The following is a 24,268-nucleotide window of genomic DNA, read 5'->3' on the forward strand; positions in this document are numbered from 1 at the left end:
GAACAAGAGAGGGAGCATGAAAGGAAGAAACAAAAAAGAGAGAAAGAGAGTGAGGGAAGGGTCTTGGGTGGAGTGGAGTTACTTTTTCATTGTTTATGAAACATCTTTCAGCCCCACTTAAGTTAGCCCCATTGATCGCCTGTTTGGTCAGGGCTTCCTAAGACCACTACACACCCTATTCTTTAAAGGAGCTCATTATGTGGTTAAGGATATAGGAAGTGCAGGGCAAATTCATTAATAAAAGTTCACATAATAAAAGTTCACATTTTATAATACCACCCCACAAATGGAAAACATGCATGCATTCCTGCCAAAAGAGAGAGCGATGAAAGAGATGATGAAAGATGGGAGAAATAACAGCTAATGAGAATGGGATGAGGTAAACAAGGAGAAAAGGAGACAGGAAGTGTAGAGATGTCCTGTGTCTTTCTGGGCAGAGCTTCTGTTACAGCTCATGGACAGGTCACTTCCTGTGAAATCAGCGTTGCCTTAGTGATAATAAGGAAACAAACCACTTTGTTTATCTACCCCTGTCAGATACTGTAGTGGTTTTTGGATAGCGGAGTTGGGGGGTCCAGGACCATAACTGCATAGCACTAAGAATTTGACTGCACTCCTAACACAGCGTTATGGACACAGAATGAATCCATTGAACTCAGAGAATAGTTCTGCCATTGTTAACATTGTTTGTGAAAGGGTGGGCTGTTTTGGTCCACTTCCAAGTCTAAGGCACAAAAGCTTTTTTTTTCGTTTGACAGAAAAAAAAAGACAATATTGCATTATTTTCTGGTGCTTCCCAGAGCTTTCTCCTCACTCCCCGCTGCACAAAGAAGAGGTGTGTGTGAGAGAGTGAGAGAGGGAGAGAGAGAGAGAGATAGAGAAAGCAGCAATAAAGGAGAGAGCAGCATAAAGCAGTGTTGTACTGGGATAAACATGTATGTGCGAGGTATATCTCCCACTCCTAAGAGGGTTTCAGTACAGGCCAAGCTATAGACACAAGCGCATCTGTGACATGACCTACTCGTCATCCCTGTGAGCTCAGTATAAAGTACAGTGTCATACTGTACAATCTACTGGTGCATTATAGTAAACCTAAAATAATGATAATACTGGGAATGATTTATTATTTACATTGAAACTAATGTGGAAAGACTGAATTTATGAGAGTGAATAGTGCAAGTCTGGATCCACCTGCTGTTCCTTAGGATTTTAGAGATTAATTAAATGTGGTAGATGCCTAATGTTGGGATATCCACTTCAACAATTGTTACTTGTTGTATCAGGGGACCTGATTCATACAGTTTGACCAATAAAAATGTGATACAAAGTACAAAGCAGACGAGAGGAAACAAAAACGTCAACATCTTTTCAATCATCTTCAGATATTATTGTAATTTGTGATGAGCTTTTAGTTAGCTATGAGCTGAACAAGTAGCCAAACAAGTTCACCCTTTCTCATGATGACTCATTCTTTAAAAATCATGGAAGTCCTGCCCTGTGGCTGTGTAGCTACCGTTACAAGCTCTGCATGATGCGATTAGTATGCAACACAAATTAACTGGATGTTTTGGAAGCTGGTTAATTTTTCCCTACACAGGTGGGTTCACTTGTTATTTTTAGCCAACATACTTTTGTATTCATGATAGTGAAGAAGCAGATCTCATTGAAAAAATATCTTGGTCAATGGCCAGGTCTCAATGGCCACAGGAATATGAATGGAGTTTCCATTTGGTAAGATAGGACGAAAGGGGCTAAAGACAATTCCAGTGGATAAAGATTATACACAAACACTATATACAGAACAAACAAACACATCAGCTAATGCCATAGACAGACACATCACCTGAAGACTATATGAAAAACACCAAAGTGACTCAAGATTATGTACACTCTCTGCCTCTCCCTGTTGCCTCACATAACCTACTAGGGCTTTTCTCTCTTCCACTGAGGCTGGCTCTGGTTGGAATGTATACTGCCATTTGGTCACGTTCTGGTAATGACCCATCGTCTCCTGCACACTAACAGCTCAGATCAAGAAGATTATGACAGTGGTTCCATAATAACCTGCTCCCTTATCATTACAGAAACAAATGTATATTATGCCTAAGAAATATTATCAAGATAACTGATAATTCTGTGTGTGTGTGTGTGTGTGTGTGTGTGTGTGTGTGTGTGTGTGTGTGTGTGTGTGTGTTTGTGTGTGTGTGATGGATTCCCAAGTGGCCCTGAGTTAAAGTATTTAAGGCTATACGAGGTGAAAGGCCATGGTTAGATGAACGAGAGCCAGACAAAACCACATTCCATTAGGAACGTTGTGACTCCAAAATTTTACAGATGCAGACACACAGGCACACACAAATAAAGAGGGAAAGGGACAGGCACTGTACCTGCAGTGTTCAAACTAGGAGAGCAGAGGACTCCAGTGATAGGAAAACAGCAGGATGGGGGGAGGGTGGGAGAGAGGACAGCTGGAGGACACTGGCAGGATGAGAGGACAGGGAACGGACAGAGCCCAGACCGGAATGAGCACAGCAGGCTTGAGTATCAAGGTTCAGATTATCTAACATTCCCAAAGAGTACTACTGACACCAAATTACAGTCCTATTTAACACTGCCATAATATTTTTAATTGATAAAACATTCACATCTCCAAAAAAAAGTTACTGCTCAAAATGTTTGCATTGCTAACTCTGGTCAAATGAGTATCTAGACAACTCATAAAAGGAAAAAGAGATAAGAAAGAAATAGATAATAGACAAAAGAATGAATGTCTGTTTCCTGACAGTGTCTGTGTCCTGAATTAATGTCCTTAATGAATGTCTGTGTCCTGACAGTATCCTGAAAGTGCGTCTCTCTCATAGTCGCATCACAGCACCAGTTCTGCCCAAAGGGCTTTCTGTTTTTAGAAATCAGAGACCTTCAAAAAATTCTATATACTTTTCTAAGTAGATCTCTGCCAGTAGCATCCTCTAAATGACCAGTCAACACCTCCCAGGAGGAATCCTGCAGACGGCCATCGCCGTGTGTAATTACTGTCTCTCTCAGCGACACTGTACTGCAATTAAGGGAGTAATCACAGAGTGAGCACATACTGAAATAAAGCCCAAACATTCTACACACTGAAATAAAGCCCACACGTTCTACACACTGGGATAACCCCAAGTACAGTAGATGGAGGTTTCTTGTAAGGACTTTAATAACTCCTCTGGAAAAAAAGACAGAACAGCTAGAAAGCATTGAAAAAATATGCATCTTTATTTCATTTTCTTTCTTCCTTCACATATCCACATACACAACCTGTCAGTTTGAATCTTGCATGCCGTTTGGTGATGCAACTGAGAACGAGCACAGAGCACTCAGCATGTCATACAGAAAGAAAGAGAGAGTGACTCGGCCAGAGGCCACCTCGCCTTTGTCCCGATGTTATGTAATAACTTACATTGATTCATTTATCAGTTCCATGTTATTGTGAATCAAACATAGACATGTGTGAACCACACAGGCGAGTGCTCACGTACTTTCATTCCCTCATCCGTTCCCCCTGGCTGCTCTCTGGTCTAGTAACCACCCCAGCACAGTTTCCAACCCTTCATCATCATATATATACACCCCTGTTGGGTATTAGAGACTAGAAATGTCTCATACCACCGGGCCTCATGTTCGGTCAAATCTCCCATTAAGTATTGCTTGTTTTTTAGCCATAATACTCTGAGTGTTTAATATTCCCTGTGTGTTCTGGTCTCTGCTTGTTTAATTTATTTTTCCTGCCTGTTGTACGCTGGTAGCATGCAATTAGACCCTGTATAATGTTTTCTGGGTCAATTGAACTTGTAAGCTCATTCTCTGACTCTGGACACTTTTCTGATGCAAACCTCCCCGAATCTTGCAGACTTATCATGTATCTTTATCAGTTACCCATTGGCCATGAAGCCAAAGGAAAGGCCAAGACAGTGGAACACTTATATATACTTCAAAGTGGGCCACACCCCTGAAAGTAGTGGAGAATGACCGAGCTAAGATCCTGTGGGACTTTCAGATAGACTGGCATAAAAGCCAACCAGGCGGACATAACAGTGATAGGCAAGCAGCAGAAGAGGGCCGTAATGAGAGATGTAGCAATCCCACCAATGGCAACAACAGAAACAAGGAGCACAGAAAGCTCAAGAAGTATCATGGGCTGAGAGAAGATCTAGAAAAGATGTGGGAGGTGAAGGCAACAGTGGCACCCCCAAGCTGGGAGAATGGCTTCAGCAGATCATGGGGCGTAACATCAGAGATCTCTGTCCAGAAGAGTGCAGTCCTGGGAACACAGCACAGTGCAGTAATACTAGTGTGCAACCCACAACTCCCCAACTAAACCTTGAATGTGAACTTCAACTTTGGGGCACACATCTACACTGCAAAGTGCTGCTATGAGGGAGTCCACACTCACGGAGATCACAGGGAGAAATATTCGGCGTATCACATGCTTCTTTGGCTTTGCTCAAGGCCGGTGTTTCAGGAGAGCCTCCACAAGACGTGTGGTATATGGCTGTGTGTACACAGTGAACACATTGCCTCTGGGAACAGCCATCGGCAGACCGCTCACTGAAGGTCATACAGAGGTCTGTTTTCACCATAGCATCCCCTGATGCATTTGCCATCATTCGGAGAGGAATTTCTGACATAGTATATCATACTCTACATGAATCCATTGGTTCATACATTTAGATAAATATTTTAAAACAATCTCACAATAAATACCACCCTCCAAAAAGCTTGCTGCTGTTAGTTCAACTGAAATAGATAGAAATAGACAACAGTTCAAAACATTCAATAATTTGGTGTCAATTTCAATACATTAATAATGCATAAAAATAATGAACAGATGAGAGTATTTCTCATATTCTCATTTTTCTGATTTTGGAATGAAATAGTGAAATTTTGCCTGATCCAAACCCATGTGGTTTCTTCTCAGCATATGTAGCACAAAAATGAGGGATTGTGGGGTTGCTTGCATACTTTATGTTACTACTATTTAGAAAACATTACTCTGTTAATTCTCTGCTGTGTTTTTTCTGCTTGTTCATGGCTCCCGAGTGTCTGTCAGAGACATCTATCTGTTACCTACTTCAGACAGTTATGTCTTTGCAATCCAATAGGTAACCTAAGTGTGAAGTGTTTTGCAGTGTGAAAGTCAGTACTTATGTCAGTACTGCATCGAAAGACTTTGTGTTAATGTAACAGGTGTCAACCTACCACCACAGTGAGACATTCTGACTGTGAGCAGTTAACAGTTTTCTACATTCTTTGTGTGTGTGTGTGTGTGTGTGTGTGTGTGTGTGCGCATGGGTGTGTGTGTGTAAAAACCTTTCCATATGTGCGCTCCAGTTTAGAAAATTCATCTCTCCCTGAACTGCAGAAACAAAATTATGTATCTATGGAGATACAGGGAGGCCTGGATCTGTCTTATCCTCCAAAAGCTGAGAGTGAAATTGTATAGGCATGGCTGGTGAGGACATGCAAAAATAGGTTCATTTAAAGGCAATATCAGTCTCACTCTGTGGTTTCTGCAATCACACCAAACTGAAACAACACCTCATTAATTGTAATACAATCACAACATTCACACTGCAGTGCAACACCTCAGTCATCACCATCCGTAAGAAGCAATTGCTCTGTTTGGATTGAGTAAGCATGTGTGTGACTGCATCCATCATAAGCTATTGGAGATCTCTATTGCTTTCACTTCCTGTCAAGTCATATTATAACCATCCCTAATGACTCGTCAATATTGCTAAACCATCAACATACATATTCTTGTACAAATGCATGTACACACATGCACGCACACAAACAAAACAATTAATAATCATAATTTAAACATTTGTCTTATTCATCATCATTTAAACATACTCATGTTGTAAAACTCATGTGATGAAGAGGAGTGTCCAGCAACCTGTACTTTCATTTGTAGAACACTACAAGACTATTTTGACATTTCATTTTGAGATTTCATCCAATTCAGAAGAATATGAACTACGAATACGTGTTTATGTATGTCTCATTCGTGGTTTCTCACCTGAATTAGATTTATTATTATATGTGCAAAACGTTTGGGAAACCTCCTTTGGAGTTGAATGAGTCACCTAGACTCAAGATTCAATCCTGTGTGTGTGTGTGTGTGTGTGTGTGTGTGTGTGTGTGTTGTGTGTGTGTCTGACACGACTACGGAAAAACTTGCAAATCAGTGTTAGAATACATCTAAAGGACACTACTGCCCTCTGATGTAATAACATTACATCACAGAATTTATAATGACTAAAACTGAACTAAACTAAATAACTAAATATGTGCATAGCTTTTAAACTTTAAAACTTGCTTAACCCATTTATGGAACATTTCTCTGCCTTTTTGATACATATGACATAGTAAAAATTTTATACATGAAGTATATAAAACATATATGAAGTAATGTTACAATAGAAGTAGTTTTCAGTATTCAGGAGATGGCTTCCCTAATCATATCTGGTAGTACAGACAGGTGGTAAATATTTTGTAACAGGAGCCATTAGTCAAAGTTGATGCCCTAGCAGCAACTATTGAATTGAACAATGTTAATTCCTTAATTCCCTTAATTTGCTTCCTTGTTTTACATATACTTGTGAAACAAATATTATCACTCAATATCTAGAAATAAGACATATTTCCCAAAATTATGATTTTATATGTCCCAATTGCAACTTGAAAGCTTTGTACCTTGCCGCTTTTAAATACTGTGATTTCTGTGCAAATGAACTCTGGTGCCATCTAGTGACTAAATAACGTTACAAATAAAAGTGAGCACTTCGTTTACAAACTGCAGTGCCTCACAATCAATCAAACCGACTATCAATCAAGAGTTTCAAAATGTTTAAGGAAACAAATGGAAAAACAAGATTCTCAACGTGCTTTACTCTAAATGAACGCCTGAAATTAGTTTCACTTTCCATTAGTAATTCAAATTTTCCTGATGGACATATTATCAGCAGTCATTCTCCATGGATGTTGACTCCTCAACCATTCTAGACATATCATTTGAGGTACATTGTTTGGGATTATATGTATTATATTTTGCTCTTGCAAACATACATGCAATGTTCATACATACATTATTGGCTCCGCCTTTTCACAACATTGCCGGAAGACAAAATCGCATGTAGAGAAAAACTGGACACCTTTACAGTTTCTTTCTCACTCTCGGTTATCCTGTGATTCTGACTCGAGGTGAGTTAATCTCAAAAGCGATCTGAAAAGCATAACGTTTATGTTTGTTTTTAGCCTTTTCCACTCTAATACTTTATGTGCTCAGAAAGATTGGCCAACTTAGTAGCCAGTACTGCAGGTTCTGTATAAAGTGGGATGTTTTATGTACGTTAAAGCTTATAGAAAAATGAAATATAAAAATGTTTGATTACGTTTACTACCCACTTTATTAAAACATCCTAAACAGCACATTCATTCGCTGGCTACTTAACTCGCTGGGTGTTTATTGTGATAATATCGGGATGATTATCATGTCGCACATGAAAATCGCAAATCATGAAATATTTCTTTTGACGTGAATTTAAATCTGTGTCAAACTACACTGCAGCCTTCTGGCAGTGAAGGTTCATGATCAAAACCCCTTGCAGCGTGATCGTTACTGCAACGTATATCTTTAACAACCAATAGGGAGCAGTCTGGGCTTATGCCCAAACCAACGCTTATGGCTTATGCCCAAACCAACCAACCAGTGTGGCCAACTTAGCGACTTTAGCCGGGTTTCCATCCAAACCTTTCGAAAAAATAATGCGCAATTTCCAAGTTTCGGCAGAAAAAAATGCGAATTAAGCCTTGTTTCCATTCATTACAGTTATGCGAATAAACTTTAGATCACGTGAGAGGACGCCAAACAATAGTGGTTTTACGTCCATCTGGCAGTTACGCATTTTTGCACGTTGAGGTTTTGAAACATTTTTTTCTTTTTCTTTTCTATACATGGAGAAGTTAAATTCAATTTTGCTCTCTCCAGAACTGTTTTTGTATGCATTTGCCATCTTTACATCGCGATCATGTACAGAACCACATGACTTGAGGCATGATACGTCATCGTTTATGCGAAAAACCCTTTTCCATCCAGTTTTTCCGAATTTTGGCGATGCGATAGTCTAATAGGCTATATTTAGCGACTTTTCAGACCCCCGAGCCACTTAAAAAAAGAAACTAGTGACTTTTTGTGTTACTGGAGACTTTTCGAGATTGAGATGGACAGCCTGTCACTCACCTCGTCCACAGCGTGTGCCTCAAACATCAATGCCGGATAAAGCAGGAGGGCTGAACGTAGAATAGCAGTTCCTGCTAATTGCTAATCTAACATTTAACAACACGGCAAAAAATCTGATTCATGTAATTTACGTAAAATATTTTTATACAAAGCAATAAAGTCATGAAGTTATTTTGAGAAGTGACAGGCTATTTAAAAGGCAACAGAAGTTGAGAGAATACCTTTTATGGCCATTGTCTGTATTTTTTTTTATTACATTAATTTAATGACATGAATCACTATTTAATTACATCATATGTTCCTATATATTACACAAACATGTCTGTTATTAAACTTATGTGTACATATTAACTTAAAAAATCTTCCCATTATTCTGTGAACAGTGAGACGTCTCTTTTTGAATTGTTCTGGGCTCTAGTAATTGCACTATGGCAACCCAGTTTACAATAAGTGAAGCAGAGATCCTTGAGATGAGCAGTGTGCTGCAGTCCCATCGGGTCACTGACACTGTGGCTCAGGTGGAAGGCATGCTTCAGCAGATGACTGATGTGACACTGAACATCGCTGTGACCGGAGAGTCAGGCGCAGGCAAATCTTCGTTCGTTAATGCCTTCCGTGGAGTTGTTGATGATGCACCCGAAGCAGCGGTGACAGGTGTGACAGAAACCACCCGGGAGGCCACGGCATACTCCCATCCCAGTGCTCGGAATGTCATTCTGTGGGATCTGCCAGGGATTGGGACTCCCTCTTTCCAGTCAAGCACCTACCTGGAAGATGTTGGCCTTCTGAAATATGACTTATTCATTATTGTCACATCTGGCCGTTTTCAAGACTACCATTCTGCACTGGCCAAAAGTATAATGCAAGCTGAAAAGAAGTTCTACTTCGTCAGGAACAAAGTGGACCAAGATTTGGAAGCAAGTGCCAAGCGCAGAATCAAACAGGCTTTAGCGGACGAGGACGTCTTGAACTCACTCCGTACGGACTGTGAAAAGAACTTGAGAAAGGGACAAGCGGAAAAGTCACAGGTTTTCCTGATCTCCTGCTTCTATCCACAACGCTATGACTTTGCTGCCCTCCAGATGACCTTGCTGGAGGAGATGGAGGGCCACAAGAGACACGCCCTGCTTCTGTCGCTACCCAACCTCAGCACAGCAGTAATACAGAGCAAGAAGGAGGCACTAGCCAGCGGCCTGTGGAAGAGGGCCATGGCGGCGTCCTTGAGCAGTGTCACTGGGGCCCACACGAGGACCCACTCCATTATTCCAAATGTGATGAACACACTGAAGTCCTATCAGCAAACATTCTGTCTGGATGTTGACTCTCTGCAACGATTAGCCAGCTTTACGGACATATCATTGGAGGTACAGTGTTTGGGATTATATGTATCATGTGCATTGTGTTGTTATTACACACACACACACACACACACACACACACAGTGTATTATATATTTAATATATACACTAACAAAGTTAGGGATATTTGGCTTTTGTGTTAAATTTAGGGAAAATGTAAAAGGTTCTTATTACAATGATGCATACTTGAAAATATGGCATTTAAATAGAAGCATGTAGTGGTGATTTCCTCATCTCAAACAATATATTGAACAAATGCCAACAAGTGGTGGAGACCAGTCTAATGTAAATAGTTCTGAATGGTCTGACATGACACGGGTGCTTCTCATCTAAATTTAATGTGCCTGGAGTTGTGTGGCTTTCATCATCTGGTTCCACAGGCCACTGTTCACGGTGAAGCAGGCACACACACCGGCGAGAAGCGGCAGCCAATTGCGCACAGCGTACTCTCTACCGGAAGCCACAGCCCCCTGGGGGACTGAATGGGGTGCAGGAAGGGGAGAGAGGACAGACCCTAGTGGCAGAGCACCATCCACCACTGGGCATACAAGCACACACACTCAGACAACAACTTGTTTTTTATTGAACAGAGAGAGACACAGACACACAGACAGGGAGAATTTGTCAGGGAATGCCAATTTACCTAACCTCCATGTTTTTGGACTGTGGGAGGAAACCGGAGACAACCCACACAAACACAGGGAGAACATGGAAACTCCACTCAGATAGGGACTTGAACCCAAGACCCCAGTGCTGAGAGGCAAACGTGCTAACCACCAACCCACCGTGTTGCCTCAAACACCTGATCAAACACCTATTGTGAATTTTGCTCTTAAGTTCCTTGTTAGAGAACATCAATTTGTGCAAAAAATTGAGAGAAACTCACATTAAAGGTTAGAGTGCATTTAGGTTGATCCTGAAATTTCACTTGAAAGCCAAATATCCCTAACCTTTTGTGAGTAATGTATATAATATATATTTAGGCCATCAGACTACATAAGTGAGAATTTTTCCAAAATATCATATGTGGCTGGCTCATGAATGAATATGTGTATGTCCTGCTTTAATAAGTTTAAGTTTATTGTATTTAATAAGTTCACACTGGTTCTATGACGTAGCCTTAAAATGAATATGCATTAACATGAGTCAAGTTATATGTTATAAATGGAATGTTGTGAATTGTTTCCACAACAGGAACTTCAGAAGGAGGTGACATCCACCTTTGGCAAAGAACTGTCAGCACATACAGTGGAAGGTTTGCTGTCTCAGGCAGCCTCAGTACAGCCAATGTTGGCTAATCAGTTGGAGAAAATGGTACCAATTCTGGGCACTATTGTTTCAGGTGGGCTTTCCTTTGTGGGTTCCTACTTCCTGTTTAATTCCGCCCTAAAGGACCTAAGTCAAGATGGAGAAAGAGTGATGCAGAAAGTCTTTCTTGGCTCTCTTTCCAAACACACGGATTAACCTGACAACATGAATGATTGTGACTAATGAAGATCACTTCTCTTTTTTCTAAAGCCCAATAAATAGATATTTTGTCAGGTTACTTTCATCTTCTTCTAGGTTTTATCTTTTATTTTATCTTTTATTTTCCTTTCTTTTTACATGTGTCATATTTGAGGCAATAAAGATCTTTCTGAACAAACTAAAACTCATAAAACAGTGTCTAATATAAATAAGAGCCTGTGTGTCTGTTTACCTGTGTGATGACTGTTATGCAACAAATGTCAGGAGAAAAGGTAGGAAGGCCGATGTAAGTCACAACAGAAAAATCACAGGCCAGCTGTATGGCAGAGTTTTGCATGAACAGCATATCGACATTGTGTAGACATTGCATAGACAATGACCAACAAAGGAAGCAGTAAAAGGGCTTAAATATAAACACTCATAAGAAACTTAAACAAAGACAGGAGAAGCATATATTGATCTAATAAGGATAACTGTGGCTATAAATGAGGGCAACGTCAGAAACAATAAGTGCATGTGGTGGGTCTGTCCCACATGGATTAGAGCTGCGTGGGGCATGCCGTGACCTCAGGTTCCCAGGATATGGCAGAACCATAGGGCATGTTGGCAGGATAGGGAAGGTAGAACCTTGTTCTCTTACCTAGAATCAACATTGCAGCATCCTTGGCTCAGGGCTGAGGGGCCTGACTGGGATGGGCATCTTCTTCCATTGTGGGACAGAGAAGAACATGGACCTGAAACTGGACAGGGTTCTGCACAAGAGGCAGAACCACAAGGACAAGAATCGTGACAGTCACAAACACAGGGAGAAGCAGAGACACAAAGGGAAAGATAGGAACATTAAGGGTGAAGGTGACAAGGACAATAATACACTGGGAGCAGGGTGGAAGACCAAGCAAGCAGCCAGGATGGGGAAAACGCACTGTCCTGTGACAGACTGGGGAGGACTGAGCCAGTGGGCACAGTGGAGTCCTGGAAGCCAGGCATGGGTGAGTCTCAGGAACAGTGGTTGCAAATTGCTGCTGCGGACCTGGGGTGTGGACCTGTGGTGTGGCTGCAGCAGGTCCAGATGTGCCAGGGCGATGGGACATATCAGGCATGGGCCAGAACAAAAGCAAACATTTCTCACCAAACAAATCAGCCCTAGGAGGCCTCTGTCAAACTCTTTGGAGCACAAAGTGCATTGGATGGAATACTTTTGTGAGGGGCAGGTATGCACACATGTACAGCAGTAGGTGCTGCTCTGTCAGTCCTGAACTACCAGCTTTTCCACCAGAATGGCATTCTGAAGCCTGAACAATGACAAAAAGCTATGAACTTTTACTGTTTTGGTTTCACTTTTGCCTTTTTGAGTTCACTCAACATTCTGCTTGCTTGAATGGAGAACAAAGAGTCTCTTCAACACCCCATCGAATTCCCAGCAACAACTCACTCATTCCTCCTCCCCTCATTATTAACTCACACCTGTTGCACAACATATATCCAGTATTTAACTTTCCCTTTCCTCCCTGCGAAGTGTTGGCTACCGTTTCTGGACAGCATACTGAGCATTATATTCATATTGCCTCCCCTTCATGGTTCGCCATTGTTAGTACTCCTCTTATCTCATTTGGATCTGCCCCATTGTACCTTTGCCTAGCTTCTGTAATTTCTGGATACACCTGACCTGGAGCATTGTTGACGGTGAGATTGGCTTGCGAATTTCTCCATTCTCTCTGCTTTTTCTCCTGGCGCTATTGTTCAATAAACCCTATGGGTTTAATGTCTGTGTTCGTTTGTGTGATATTATGTACACGTCATTACACCTACTAGTTTTAGTGAAAACCAGTTGGAGTCAGATCTGCTCACAAAAGTATATTCGTTTCAGAGGGATACTTACTTAGCTGTGTGACGGTATGATTAAACTGCTTTTTCATTGTACTGACTGATATAATTCTAAAGGAGATAAAATTTAGTTAATTCAGGTGAGAATCAGAATGAAATGTGAATCAATGTTACAGTAAGTATGGAAAAAAGGTACTAGAAATGTCATGGTTGAATTATCGAAACACATATTAACTTCAAGTTGTATTTGAATGCTGTTTAAGTCTTATCCACAGTGCTGAAATCAAAGAATGGTTTCTGGTTTATATGCTAGGTATTCTGTTACTTTCCACTTTCATGTATATGAACTCATATATTTAGTAAGATACATGCATGAATTCTACTGTTACATATGGCAGATAACACACTTTATTTTACAGATGGAAGACCTGGAACTCATCGGTGTTGAAGAAATTAAAGTGTCACTGGGCTTTGAAGACCTGCCATCAGCTGTTGATAGAATCAAGCATTATTTTGAACAGCAAAACTGTGTGGAGCTGAATATTGGTGTGATAGGAGAATCCGGTTCTGGAAAATCCACGTTCATTAATGTCTTCAGGGGTTTGGGGGATGAGGAGGAGGGCAGTGCAGAAACTGGTGTGGTAGAGACCACTAAGGTCCTTCTATGTTACTCTTACCCTAAATACCCAAATGTGAAGTTGTGGGATCTTCCTGGTATTGGGACCCCCAACTTCAAAGCTGATGAATATCTTAAAGATGTTGAGTTTGAACGCTATGATTTTTTCATCATCATTGCTTCAGATCGATTCAGAGAGTACCATGCCAATTTGGCATCAGAGGTAGTTAAACAGAATAAGAAGTTCTACTTTGTTCGCTCAAAGATTGATGCCAACATTGCTGCAGAACAAAGAAGAAAAACATTCAACAAAGAAAAGACACTGGATAAAATCCGAAAAGACTGCATTGCAGGTTTAGTTATCAATTTATTACCCTTAGGAAGCTAAAGTGGAAAAACCATAATTGATTATTTAGTATTAGTAATTAAAGTAATATAAATGTTATGTTCTGAGTATTTCTATTTTTAATCCTAGGCCTGGAAAATGTTGGTGTCAACTCTCCTCGTGTCTTCCTGATCTCTTCCTTTGATCTTAGTCTCTATGATTTCAATGGCCTTGAGGAGACCATGGAGATGGAGCTGCCCCAGCAGAAGAGACATATGCTGATGCTGGCACTTCCAAACATCACTCTAGAGATCAATGAGAGAAAGAAGAAGGAACTGCAGAAAAACATATGGAGACTGGCTCTGCTCTCTGTTGGTGCTGCAGTCATACCAATCCCTTTGCTGAATGCTTCCATATCAATCAGTGCAAATGTTGGCATTTTGGTGTATGAGCTTAAGAAATATTACAATGCTTTTGGTCTTGACCCTGATTCCTTGCAGAACCTCTCTGACAGATCAGGGAAGCCAGTAGATGAGCTGAAAGCTGTGTTAAAGTCTCCTCTACATAAAGAAATTAGCAAAGATGTGGTCATTAAACTGCTGTCAGGTAGCAGTTTTTTTGCTGTAGAAGCAGCAGCAGAAACCTGGTTGGGTCTGATCCCGGGTCTGGGGTCTCTAGCAGCTGGTTCACTGTCCTTCGCCACTGTGTACTACGTATTAAATAAATGTCTCAATGAGCTGGCTCAAGATGTCCACAATGTACTCATAGCTGCACTGCAGACAGAGGTGTAAAAATTAATCAGGCATACCAGGGTACTAAAGAAAACATACATTAAATTGCATTTTCTGTTTATCAGCAGTATTTTTTTATTTCACATTTGAACAGATTTTTTTCAAACTGGGTTTAACATTCTGCAGAAGGGTTAGGTTTATGCATTTATGAATTTGTCCATATGCAAATTCATTGTGCAAGTTGGAAGAACACATTTTTGGCATTTACATTTTGAAATGAATTACTTTTGTATCACACTACAAAGCAATGTGTAAGCAAAATTTTGTATTCTAGTTCATGTTGGACATGTACATTTAGAGAGTTAATCAGTAATTATATGGAAATGGGAATTGTACATCCTACACATGTTTTTGTATATGTTTTAAATTCTACAATGTGTGATAGTGTGAGAGTAAGTTCAAATAAATGGTAGCAGTGTAGGTAGTTGTGTGTTTGGTTAGTTAAGTGTTGATGTCTGATGATCTGAGTAGCTAGCTCTCGAAAGTGTCAACCAAATATGTTAATCTTGTTTTTTTTTTTCATTTTGTTGTTGTATTATGTCGTATAGTACAGTATACCATATAGCAAGATGCTAGCCATAGCCATAACCATATGGCAAAAAGTCTTCAATCTCCCCAAGTTCTCACATGTGACACCTCTGCTACGCTCTCTTCACTGGCTTCCAGTAGCAGCACGCATCAGATATAAAACCTTGATGCTTGCTTACAAAGCCAAAAATGGACTGGCCCCTCCCTACATGATGCCCATGGTCAAAAGCCGATCCGTACAGCAAACACTCAGAACCTCAAGCTTGGCTTGACTCGAAACTCCATGCTTAAAGTCTCATGGAAGACAAAGCGCCAGACTATTCTCCGTCCTGGCGCCAAGATGGTGGAACAATCTTCCATTAGCTGCTAGGACTGCAGAGTCTATTGCTATCTTCAAGCCTAGACTGAAGACCCACCTGTTTGTTGAGTTCTTACCAGAGCACTAACTCAGCTGATACCACTTGCCGTTGTTCTTTAAATTGTATGTCTGTCTATGGTTATTTGTGCTTCTTGGCAAATGTCTTACTTGCAAAACTCTAGGTAATGACATTGACTCCTGTAGTTTAGTAGTAGTCTGACTCAATGGTATCTTGAATTCTGGCCTATCTGTACTATTTCCTAGGATGAATTCTGTGATTGGATGCAAAGCACCAATGCTATCGCTCTGGATAAGAGCGTCTGCTAAATGCCGTAAATGTAAAATGTAAATGTAAGTATCACTAGAACGGGCTAGAAGTGCCAAGGGACTGATCTAATAATAATAATATTTTCACCCATACATGTTTATATGTATAAAATTAAATAACAATAAAAAATAAATTAAGTCGCAAATATAAATGAACAATTAAAACAATAAAAACAGATGAAAACAACCATAATACTGTAGGAAAATATAAGATGTCATGGGACTTCCAGATACAGACAATTTTTTTTTAATAAAGCACATATTGGATTGTCAGACTTGCGAGAAACATGTTCTGATGAAACCAAGACTGAACTTTTTGGCTGCATTTTAGTGAAGAATCATATCTGCAGGAAACAAGGCACTCTGATCACCTGCCCAATACCACCCCTCCAGTCAAGCACGGTCGTGGCAGCATCATGATAAGAGCGTGCTTCACCACCAGCAGCACTGCTCCATTCAGCTTTCCCTCAACCCTGACCAAAGTCCAGAGATATTCTTAATGGAAACCTTATCTAGAGCACTCGGGAACTCAGGCTGGGCCAAAGTTTCCTCTATCCACAAAACAATGATCGTAAGCAGACAGTCAAGACAACATAGAAGTGGCTTATAGACAACTCTGTGAATGTGCTTCAATGGCCCAGCTAGTTCTGACTTCAACCCCATCAAATAACTTTGAAAAGACCTGAAAATGTACACTAAATATCCACATCCATCCTGAAGCAGCTTGATAGAATTTTCCCTTTGCAATCAGTTTGCAAACATTTCTAAATGTTTTCACTTTATAATTGAATGCAGAATGATGGAGAGATTCACAAGTTATATTGAGTACTCTTAAGTTGTCACTTTACAGTTTACCCTTTATGAACAGTCTGTTTCTGATAGCAGGGTGTGTCTACGTTCACACTGGTTCTATGACGTAGCCTTAAAAGCAGAGTACACAATAACATGTGTCAAGTGTGTTATAAATAGAACAGAAATAGTTGTGAAATGTCTCCACCCCAGGGACTTCAGAGGAAGGTGACATCCACATTTGACAAAAAGCCCTAACAATAAGTATATTTATCTGTGATTAACTGAAACAAAGTTTTTTTTTTGTCTCACAGCAAATCCAGTTTAAGATATATTTAGTCATTGTTGATCAGTAGTACCTCTGCCTGATCACCTGCCTGGTCTCTCCAGAATGACCACCACGCTCATGTTGACGCTCGTAGACGTTACACAGATTCTGGTATGACCAGCTGCCAAACATTCTCTCCATCTCTTGGATGATATATGCAATGGAATAACACTCCAGAACTTCTTCTGTTTTGAATTCATGGCACGTTGTTCAATTGCATTAGCTCTTCTCTCTTTCAACACAGTACTGTAGATTTGTTGAATGGTAGGATCACCTCTTTGCCAATCCTCACTCTGTCTATACCCCCAAACTCACCTCTTAACTGAAGCTTTCACAGCAGCTTATATAGCTGACTTGTCTTTATTCCCCTCCACAAGTGGCCACAAGTATGCACACACCTCTTCTGTTTTCATAACTTTGAAATCTTGGTCTGCGTTCTTGCGACAGAATTGAACTTTGTGAATATCAGATCTCTAAACTTTTCTGTAAAAGCCCATTTAAGCACCAGTCACTCTAACTTGCATTCACTATAGTTCTTATTGTTCCTTTTCAGATCCTTATAGACAGAACGGGTTCAGACTTTTCTGGGTCTCTGTTTGATATGGGGCCCTTCTACCTGATCTCTGTGACTTTTTTTGAACAGTTTGTTTTTTGATGTGCGCGCGACATCACTTTGTAGTTTCACTTTAGTTTCATTATGATACACTTGACATTAAGGGGAGATGGGGGGCCCTTCCTTAATTTCGCAGGGCCCTATGCAGCATGCTTAGTGAGTGTATAGGGTACACCAGCTCTGCATAGGCTATTACTCATTCAGATCACCACTGCCTTTGGCAGAGCATAGCTCCCAAACTATGGTTTATAGCAGACATCAAATTTGTACTCCCCCTCAATGTGTCATCCACCTCTTCTCAACAGCTCCCAGGTTGGCCATCCCAAGTACCGCACCGCTAATTGTGGTTAATGAGGACTGAACTTCATGAACATCAGATCTGTGAACTTTTCTATTAAAGCCAATTTAAGCACAAGCAAGTCTTACTTCTTCAAGTCTTACATCCTCAAAGGGACTCTGACACTCTTTACTCCAAGTGATTGGAGTTTTAGGGGCTCTACCTGTACAAAAGGCCCTACAGGAGCGTAACCATTTAACTGGCTGGACGTGACGTCATCACTCTGGCAGTTGACGAGTTCGTTTCAGTTGGTCTTTGTGGGGAGCCCGTTGTGCGATGTTCGTCGAGGGATTTTGATTGTATATAGTGCATCGTTCGTGCGTACATGACTTAATGTAAGTTTATTGTTGTTCTGGATGGCGGAGGATGTAATGTAGTAGTAGTTGTAATGTAATATGATCACGTTTGCGTTCGTGTGATCACGGCGCTTTGAGTTCACCGCACGGGTTTAGCTAACTTGTTAGCGGTTAGCACGTGATTATTAAGTTAGTTCAGTTACGATGACTTGTTTCTTTACAGTGTGTGTTATGTCCGACCCTTACGTTTGTATATTTGTTACCTTATAACTATTTACATAGCATACTATTTCGCTGTTATGAGTAGTTACATATTTCGTTGTACAGCGTTATTAAGTCATTAAGACAATTGCATATATTCGCCACCAGAGGGTGCAAAGGCACCAGTTGTACTGTTTATTCTATTTGTGCTTGTTATCTGTAAATGGAGATTATACATCTCATATCTGTATTTGTATTTTCAGAACCACACACACAACTACACATTTGCACTATACACAGCCATCCTGTAACACACACCTCACATTCATATCCCTGCCTTGAACTGAAGAATAAAGAGTTGAATGCATTTTGGCCTCAAGTGGTGTTCTGGCCGACACACCGGGGTTGAATATAGCAAAAGAGGGTAGACCAGTGACCAGCTCTAACTCTCAAGTTTAGTCTTCACTACACTACCCTTCCTTGTCTTACCTCCTACCAGCTTCTGTAATAGTTCATGAACCTAAACACCTGTCTCACACATTTGACTGTACCAGGAAAAGACTGTGTGTGTAGGCCTCTGACCTTCTCATTGCGTACTTGGACCAATTTTTCTGAGATCACAAAAGATACCAGGACTTTTTCTCTGCACTGGATAGCACACATCATTCACTCGCTTCACCTGTGCATTGACTATATCCATCTATTGGCTCTACTCCCCCTCGAGTCCTGAAGAAATCCTGCAGTCTGCTGATTCATTTCGATGATGTCAGGAAGTCCCTTCATGTCGTTCACATCTGGGTTCGCATTGGTTCGCATATACACATGCTTCCTGTAAAGTGTAAAGTCTCCTGTAAACATACAGTGAAACAGTGAAAGGAAAAAACATGAAAACATCAGAAAGATGCAGTTCCCAGTGACCTCAAAGATGTGTGATTGACCAGATGTGAGCTTGTTTAGCTCTACGCCTGTTTGCTCTTCCCAAGTACCCCAGATAGTTCCCCTGAAATTCCACAACTTGAATTTTGTCTGGAATTTTTCAACCTGAATTTCGAAGACCTGAATTTTTATTAGGCTGTATTATTTTACCTGCATTTTTAATGTCAGATTTTTTACCTTAATTTTTTGATAGTTGACTATTTTACAATTGGAAAATGAAGACCTGAATTTCAAATATGTAAAGATTTTCATAGACCGTTTTTCAAGAATCATGCTTTCTGGTTAAGGTGACACTGATTTATTCCCGTATAGTAACCGCACTGACACTGGACACTAACAATGGACCGGTACATTCTTTCATTGAAAATATGAATTGGTTTCCTAAAGACAAGTCCGAAAGACTGAAAAAGCAGAGAAACTCTGTCGGATGCATGTTTGTTGCACGTTTCAGTTATGTCCGTCTACGCTTCCCTCAGGTGGTGTGTGTTCTTGGATCGGATTGTTAAATTCGGTTTCGTTTTCGTTACATGCATCAACAGTTGAATCTGGAGACTTGCGCTTTGTCAAACTTCATCTTTGGTCTGTACGTTCATCGTCCGCGATCGCAACCGTGTTTATTTGCGCTGCTGTTTAAAGGTAAGATTAAACGGACTTTTCGTGGTTCCTAAAGAACTATAATAACACAATATCTTATATTGAATTAGACGAAATGAAAAGTAAAAGAAGATCAACCTATTTAACAAAAATGCTGCTGGTGTTGTTCCCAATTCTAACTCCACGGCAGAATTTTTCCACGACATGGAAAAAAAACAATAAATAAATTACTGGTTAAAGTCATTCAATCTTAGCATTATTATATCACAATCACTTTTATGATTTTATTGAAATCATCTCTAATATGTATTTTCTGAATGTCTCCGATTTAACAGCTCAATTCTAATTCTTCAGGTTAAAGGTGCTTCCTCCTTTAAACAGGTATAACATGTATTTGTATCTGGCTACAAACAAAGCTGCTTTATGAATTCTTGCAACGCAGACAGGTCTTAAAAGCATTTGACACCGTTTTACTCTTATTCAGTATGGGCATATCTTTTTTTAAACTTAGTCAATGTAGTCATGCTTAAATTGCAAAGCTTTTATTTATCATTTATAAGTTTTTTTATCTGTAATTTCACTTGAGTGCTTTTTAAACATGTTGAACCACAGCATAGAGGCTACAAATTCAAACTACTATGCAGCCTTACAACACACCTGTCATGTAAGGCCGCACCCTCCTCCCCTAGCGGGTTCCCTCATGTCTTTGTTCCTTGCCCGTTCATCCCACCCTGCTCGTTTGTCTCCGTGATTCCCTATTTATTACCACGCCCCTAGTGTCATTGTCATCACCTGTTCCTTGTTTCAGTTCTGTGTATATTAGCCCCTGAGTCTCCCTTGTCGGTTATTATGTAATTATTAAAGGGCATACCATCATCGTCGTCACTGAAACAATCCGGGGTCATAACAGGAGGGCAGGCCAAGTAACATGCATAGACAGGCATGACAAAACAGGAAACACGAGTAACGGGCGATAAAACTGAATACTGGAACACACCACGGAACCAAGACAACCAAAATAACCGACGTGACAGCTAGGGGAGGAGGGTGCGGCCACATTTAACCTAAATATCTAAAATGCTATAATAGCCTAAAATGGACACTTGCTGCTCATCCAACACTTCTCAGTCTTGGCCATTTGCTATTTTATCAGAATAAGGGCGCGAGGCTGCCAGATTTTGGGAAGTATGCAAACACCAATTAAAACTGAAACTAATCAATCGCCATTGTTCATCATTCTCATGTAATAAAGTCCCTGTGTTATCCTAACGTTACTACCTGCTTACGTACTACACTTTCCCTCAGTCTGTCCCTCGGTTTCTCTTTCACAAGCCTGCATCTCTGGCTGCAACAACTCACTCATTCCTCCTCCCCTCATTATTAACTCACACCTGTTGCACAACATATATCCAGTATTTAACTTTCCCTTTCCTCCCTGCGAAGTGTTGGCTACCGTTTCTGGACAGCATACTGAGCATTATATTCATATTGCCTCCCCTTCATGGTTCGCCATTGTTAGTACTCCTCTTATCTCATTTGGATCTGCCCCATTGTACCTTTGCCTAGCTTCTGTTATTTCTGGATACACCTGACCTGGAGCATTGTTGACGGTGAGATTGGCTTGCGAATTTCTCCATTCTCTCTGCTTTTTCTCCTGGCGCTATTGTTCAATAAACCCTATGGGTTTAATGTCTGTGTTCGTTTGTGTGATATTATGTACACGTCATTACACCTACTAGTTTTAGTGAAAACCAGTTGGAGTCAGATCTGCTCACAAAAGTATATTCGTTTCAGAGGGATACTTACTATTATGTGAGCAGCTGTGTGACGGTATGATTAAACTGCTTTTTCATTGTACTGACTGATATCATTCTAAAGGAGATAAAATTTAGTTAATTCAGGTGAGAATCAGAATGAAATGTGAATCAATGTTACAGTAAGTATGGAAAAAAGGTACTAGAAATGTCATGGTTGAATTATCGAAACACATATTAACTTCAAGTTGTATTTGAATGCTGTTTAAGTCTTATCCACAGTGCTGAAATCAAAGAATGGTTTCTGGTTTATATGCTAGGTATTCTGTTACTTTCCACTTTCATGTATATGAACTCATATATTTAGTAAGATACATGCATGAATTCTACTGTTACATATGGCAGATAACACACTTTATTTTACAGATGGAAGACCTGGAACTCATCGGTGTTGAAGAAATTAAAGTGTCACTGGGCTTTGAAGACCTGCCATCAGCTGTTGATAGAATCAAGCATTATTTTGAACAGCAAAACTGTGTGGAGCTGAATATTGGCGTGACAGGAGAATCCGGTTCTGGAAAATCCACATTCGTTAATGCCTTCAGGGGTTTGGGGGATGAGGAGGAGGGCAGTGCAGAAACTGGTGTGGTAGAGACCACTAAAGTTCCTACATCTTACTCTTACCCTAAATACCCAAATGTGAAGTTGTGGGATCTCCCTGGTATTGGGACCCCCAACTTCAAAGCTGATGAATATCTTAAAGATGTTGAGTTTGAACGCTATGATTTTTTCATCATCATTGCTTCAGATCGATTCAGAGAATGCCATGCCAATTTGGCAGCAGAGATAGTTAAACAGAATAAGAAGTTCTACTTTGTTCGCTCAAAGATTGATGCCAGCATTGCTGCAGAGCAAAGAAAAAAAACATTCAACAAAGAACAGACACTTGATGATATCCGAAAGGACTGCATTGCAGGTTTAATTATCAATTTATTACCCTTATTAGGAAACCAAGGTGGTTAAATGATAATTGATTAGTCAATTTCAGTAATTAATTAAATTGTGATTTCTAAGCATTTTTCATTTTTTAATCCTAGGGCTGGAAAACGTTGGTGTTAACTCTCCTGCTGTCTTCCTGATCTCTTGCTTTGACTTTGCTCTCTATGATTTCAACTGCCTTGAGGAGACCATGGAGAAGGAGCTGCCCCAGCACAAGAGACATGTGCTGATGGTGGCGCTTCCAAACATCACTCTAGAGATCAATGAGAGAAAGAAGAAGGAACTGCAGAAAAACATATGGAGACTGGCTCTGCTCTCTGCTGGTGTTGCAGCCATACCAATCCCTTTGCTGAATGCTGCCGTATCAATCAGTGTAGATGTTGGCATTTTGGTGTCTGAGCTTAAGAAATATTATAATGCTTTTGGTCTTGACCCTGATTCCTTGCAGAAACTCTCTGACAGATCAGGGAAGCCAGTAGATGAGCTGAAAGCTGTGTTAAAGTCTCCTCTACATAAAGAAATTAACAAAGATGTGGTCATTAAATTGCTGACAGGTAGCAGTTTTTTTGCTGTAGAAGCAGCAGCAGAAACCTGGCTGGGTCTGATCCCGGGTCTGGGGTCTTTGGTGTCTGGCTCACTGTCCTTCGCCACTGTGTACTTCATACTAAATCAATGTCTGAATGAGCTGGCTCAAGATGCCCACAATGTACTCATGACTGCACTGCAGACAGAGGTGTAAAAATGGATCTCCTCAATCTATTGAAGGAAACTTGCATTAGATAGCATTTACTGTTATCAATTTTATTTTGTTTTATTTCACATTTGAACTAGATTTAATGTAATGAAAGCTTTTGCAGTTCTTAATTAATAAACCATAAACACACTATAACCTTCCAGATTTCAGATTTTTCTTTGGATGATGTTACATGTTACTTTTTGTTGAACTTTATCCGGGCTCAGTATTTTTATAAATGAGGCTGAAACATAGATAACCATACTGGGTGGGATGAAGATAAATAATTGCCATCAGTTACTAGGAGAGATGAATTATGCCATCCAATAAAAGACACCTGCCAATAGTGGCCCTGTATGTCACATTAATCATGTAGTGTATTTGTAACAGACACAAATACTTCATCTATGTCTACCACCTGCTGCCTCATGTCAGGATATGTTTTCTGCCATTTGAAATGGCTGACTCGATTTACTTTGAAATTAATGTATTAACGTCATTAATGTATATAAATGAATACAATGTTTAGTAGAAGATTTTAGCATTTTCAAGTTTGGAATTTGTACTCATGAAATAGGATGTTGGTGTAACGGTGGGAGGAGGCAGGCAAGACGAGCGGGTACGTTGACATAAAATGTTTAATGTGAAGATACAAATGAACAAAGTGCACCTCTTCTGAGGTGATGTAGGGCGAGCACTCCATCCGATCACCTCTGAGCCAAAATGCCCCTCCTCCTCCAGTTGTCCTCACTTCTCGGACTGTACGGTCACCTCTGACCATACAGAAGGGGGAGGGCTAGCTGCCTCCTC

At 40.3% G+C, this 24,268-nt stretch overlaps 3 protein-coding genes and 1 long non-coding RNA gene across 9 annotated transcripts; all 4 read left to right on the forward strand.

Annotated features, from left to right (window-relative positions):
* The first annotated feature begins 6,960 nt into the window (after positions 1-6,960).
* Positions 6,961-11,279, forward strand: LOC143477023 (interferon-gamma-inducible GTPase 10-like). Of its 2 annotated transcripts, none has more exons than XM_076975479.1 (3): positions 6,961-7,245; positions 8,703-9,648; positions 10,837-11,279. In XM_076975479.1, exons 2-3 carry the CDS (start codon positions 8,713-8,715, stop codon positions 11,104-11,106), a joined length of 1,206 nt encoding a protein of 401 aa, XP_076831594.1. In that variant the 5' UTR covers positions 6,961-7,245; positions 8,703-8,712; the 3' UTR covers positions 11,107-11,279. The 2 variants fall into 2 exon arrangements, with proteins under 2 accessions (XP_076831594.1, XP_076831593.1); XM_076975478.1 differs by having other exon boundaries at positions 6,963-7,245; positions 8,668-9,648.
* A 1,256-nt stretch (positions 11,280-12,535) lies between these two features.
* LOC143476992 (interferon-inducible GTPase 5-like) lies at positions 12,536-16,114 on the forward strand. 2 transcript variants are annotated; one of them, XM_076975421.1, is made up of 3 exons: positions 12,536-12,792; positions 13,353-13,902; positions 14,025-16,114. In XM_076975421.1, exons 2-3 carry the CDS (start codon positions 13,353-13,355, stop codon positions 14,663-14,665), a joined length of 1,191 nt encoding a protein of 396 aa, XP_076831536.1. In that variant the 5' UTR covers positions 12,536-12,792; the 3' UTR covers positions 14,666-16,114. The 2 variants fall into 2 exon arrangements, with proteins under 2 accessions (XP_076831536.1, XP_076831535.1); XM_076975420.1 differs by lacking the exon at positions 12,536-12,792 and having other exon boundaries at positions 12,799-13,902; positions 14,025-16,113.
* A 1,996-nt stretch (positions 16,115-18,110) lies between these two features.
* Positions 18,111-18,809, forward strand: LOC143476723 (uncharacterized). The gene is made up of 2 exons (XR_013121369.1): positions 18,111-18,280; positions 18,706-18,809. It is a non-coding gene; the product is annotated as an uncharacterized LOC143476723 (long non-coding RNA).
* Positions 18,810-19,851: 1,042 nt separating this feature from the next.
* On the forward strand, positions 19,852-23,614 carry LOC143476721 (interferon-inducible GTPase 5-like). 4 transcript variants are annotated; one of them, XM_076975048.1, is made up of 4 exons: positions 19,852-20,014; positions 20,308-20,353; positions 22,153-22,702; positions 22,824-23,614. In XM_076975048.1, exons 3-4 carry the CDS (start codon positions 22,153-22,155, stop codon positions 23,462-23,464), a joined length of 1,191 nt encoding a protein of 396 aa, XP_076831163.1. In that variant the 5' UTR covers positions 19,852-20,014; positions 20,308-20,353; the 3' UTR covers positions 23,465-23,614. The 4 variants fall into 4 exon arrangements, with proteins under 4 accessions (XP_076831163.1, XP_076831164.1, XP_076831161.1 ...); XM_076975049.1 differs by having other exon boundaries at positions 20,327-20,353; XM_076975046.1 differs by lacking the exon at positions 20,308-20,353 and having other exon boundaries at positions 19,856-20,014.
* The last annotated feature ends 654 nt before the right edge of the window (positions 23,615-24,268 follow it).

Source organism: Brachyhypopomus gauderio, chromosome 15 (genome assembly GCF_052324685.1).
Source record: "Brachyhypopomus gauderio isolate BG-103 chromosome 15, BGAUD_0.2, whole genome shotgun sequence".
Taxonomy (NCBI): Eukaryota; Metazoa; Chordata; class Actinopteri; order Gymnotiformes; family Hypopomidae; genus Brachyhypopomus; species Brachyhypopomus gauderio.

Coding starts and splice junctions, on each gene's coding strand:
- LOC143477023 (XM_076975479.1), top strand. CDS start 8,713: ATGGCAACCCAGTTTACAATAAGTGAAGCAGAGATCCTTGAGATGAGC. Junction 9,649..10,836: donor TTACGGACATATCATTGGAG/GTACAGTGTTTG, acceptor TTTCCACAACAG/GAACTTCAGAAGGAGGTGAC.
- LOC143476721 (XM_076975048.1), top strand. CDS start 22,153: ATGGAAGACCTGGAACTCATCGGTGTTGAAGAAATTAAAGTGTCACTG. Junction 22,703..22,823: donor CCGAAAGGACTGCATTGCAG/GTTTAATTATCA, acceptor TTTTAATCCTAG/GGCTGGAAAACGTTGGTGTT.
- LOC143476992 (XM_076975420.1), top strand. CDS start 13,224: ATGGTTTCTGGTTTATATGCTAGGTATTCTGTTACTTTCCACTTTCAT. Junction 13,903..14,024: donor CCGAAAAGACTGCATTGCAG/GTTTAGTTATCA, acceptor TTTTAATCCTAG/GCCTGGAAAATGTTGGTGTC.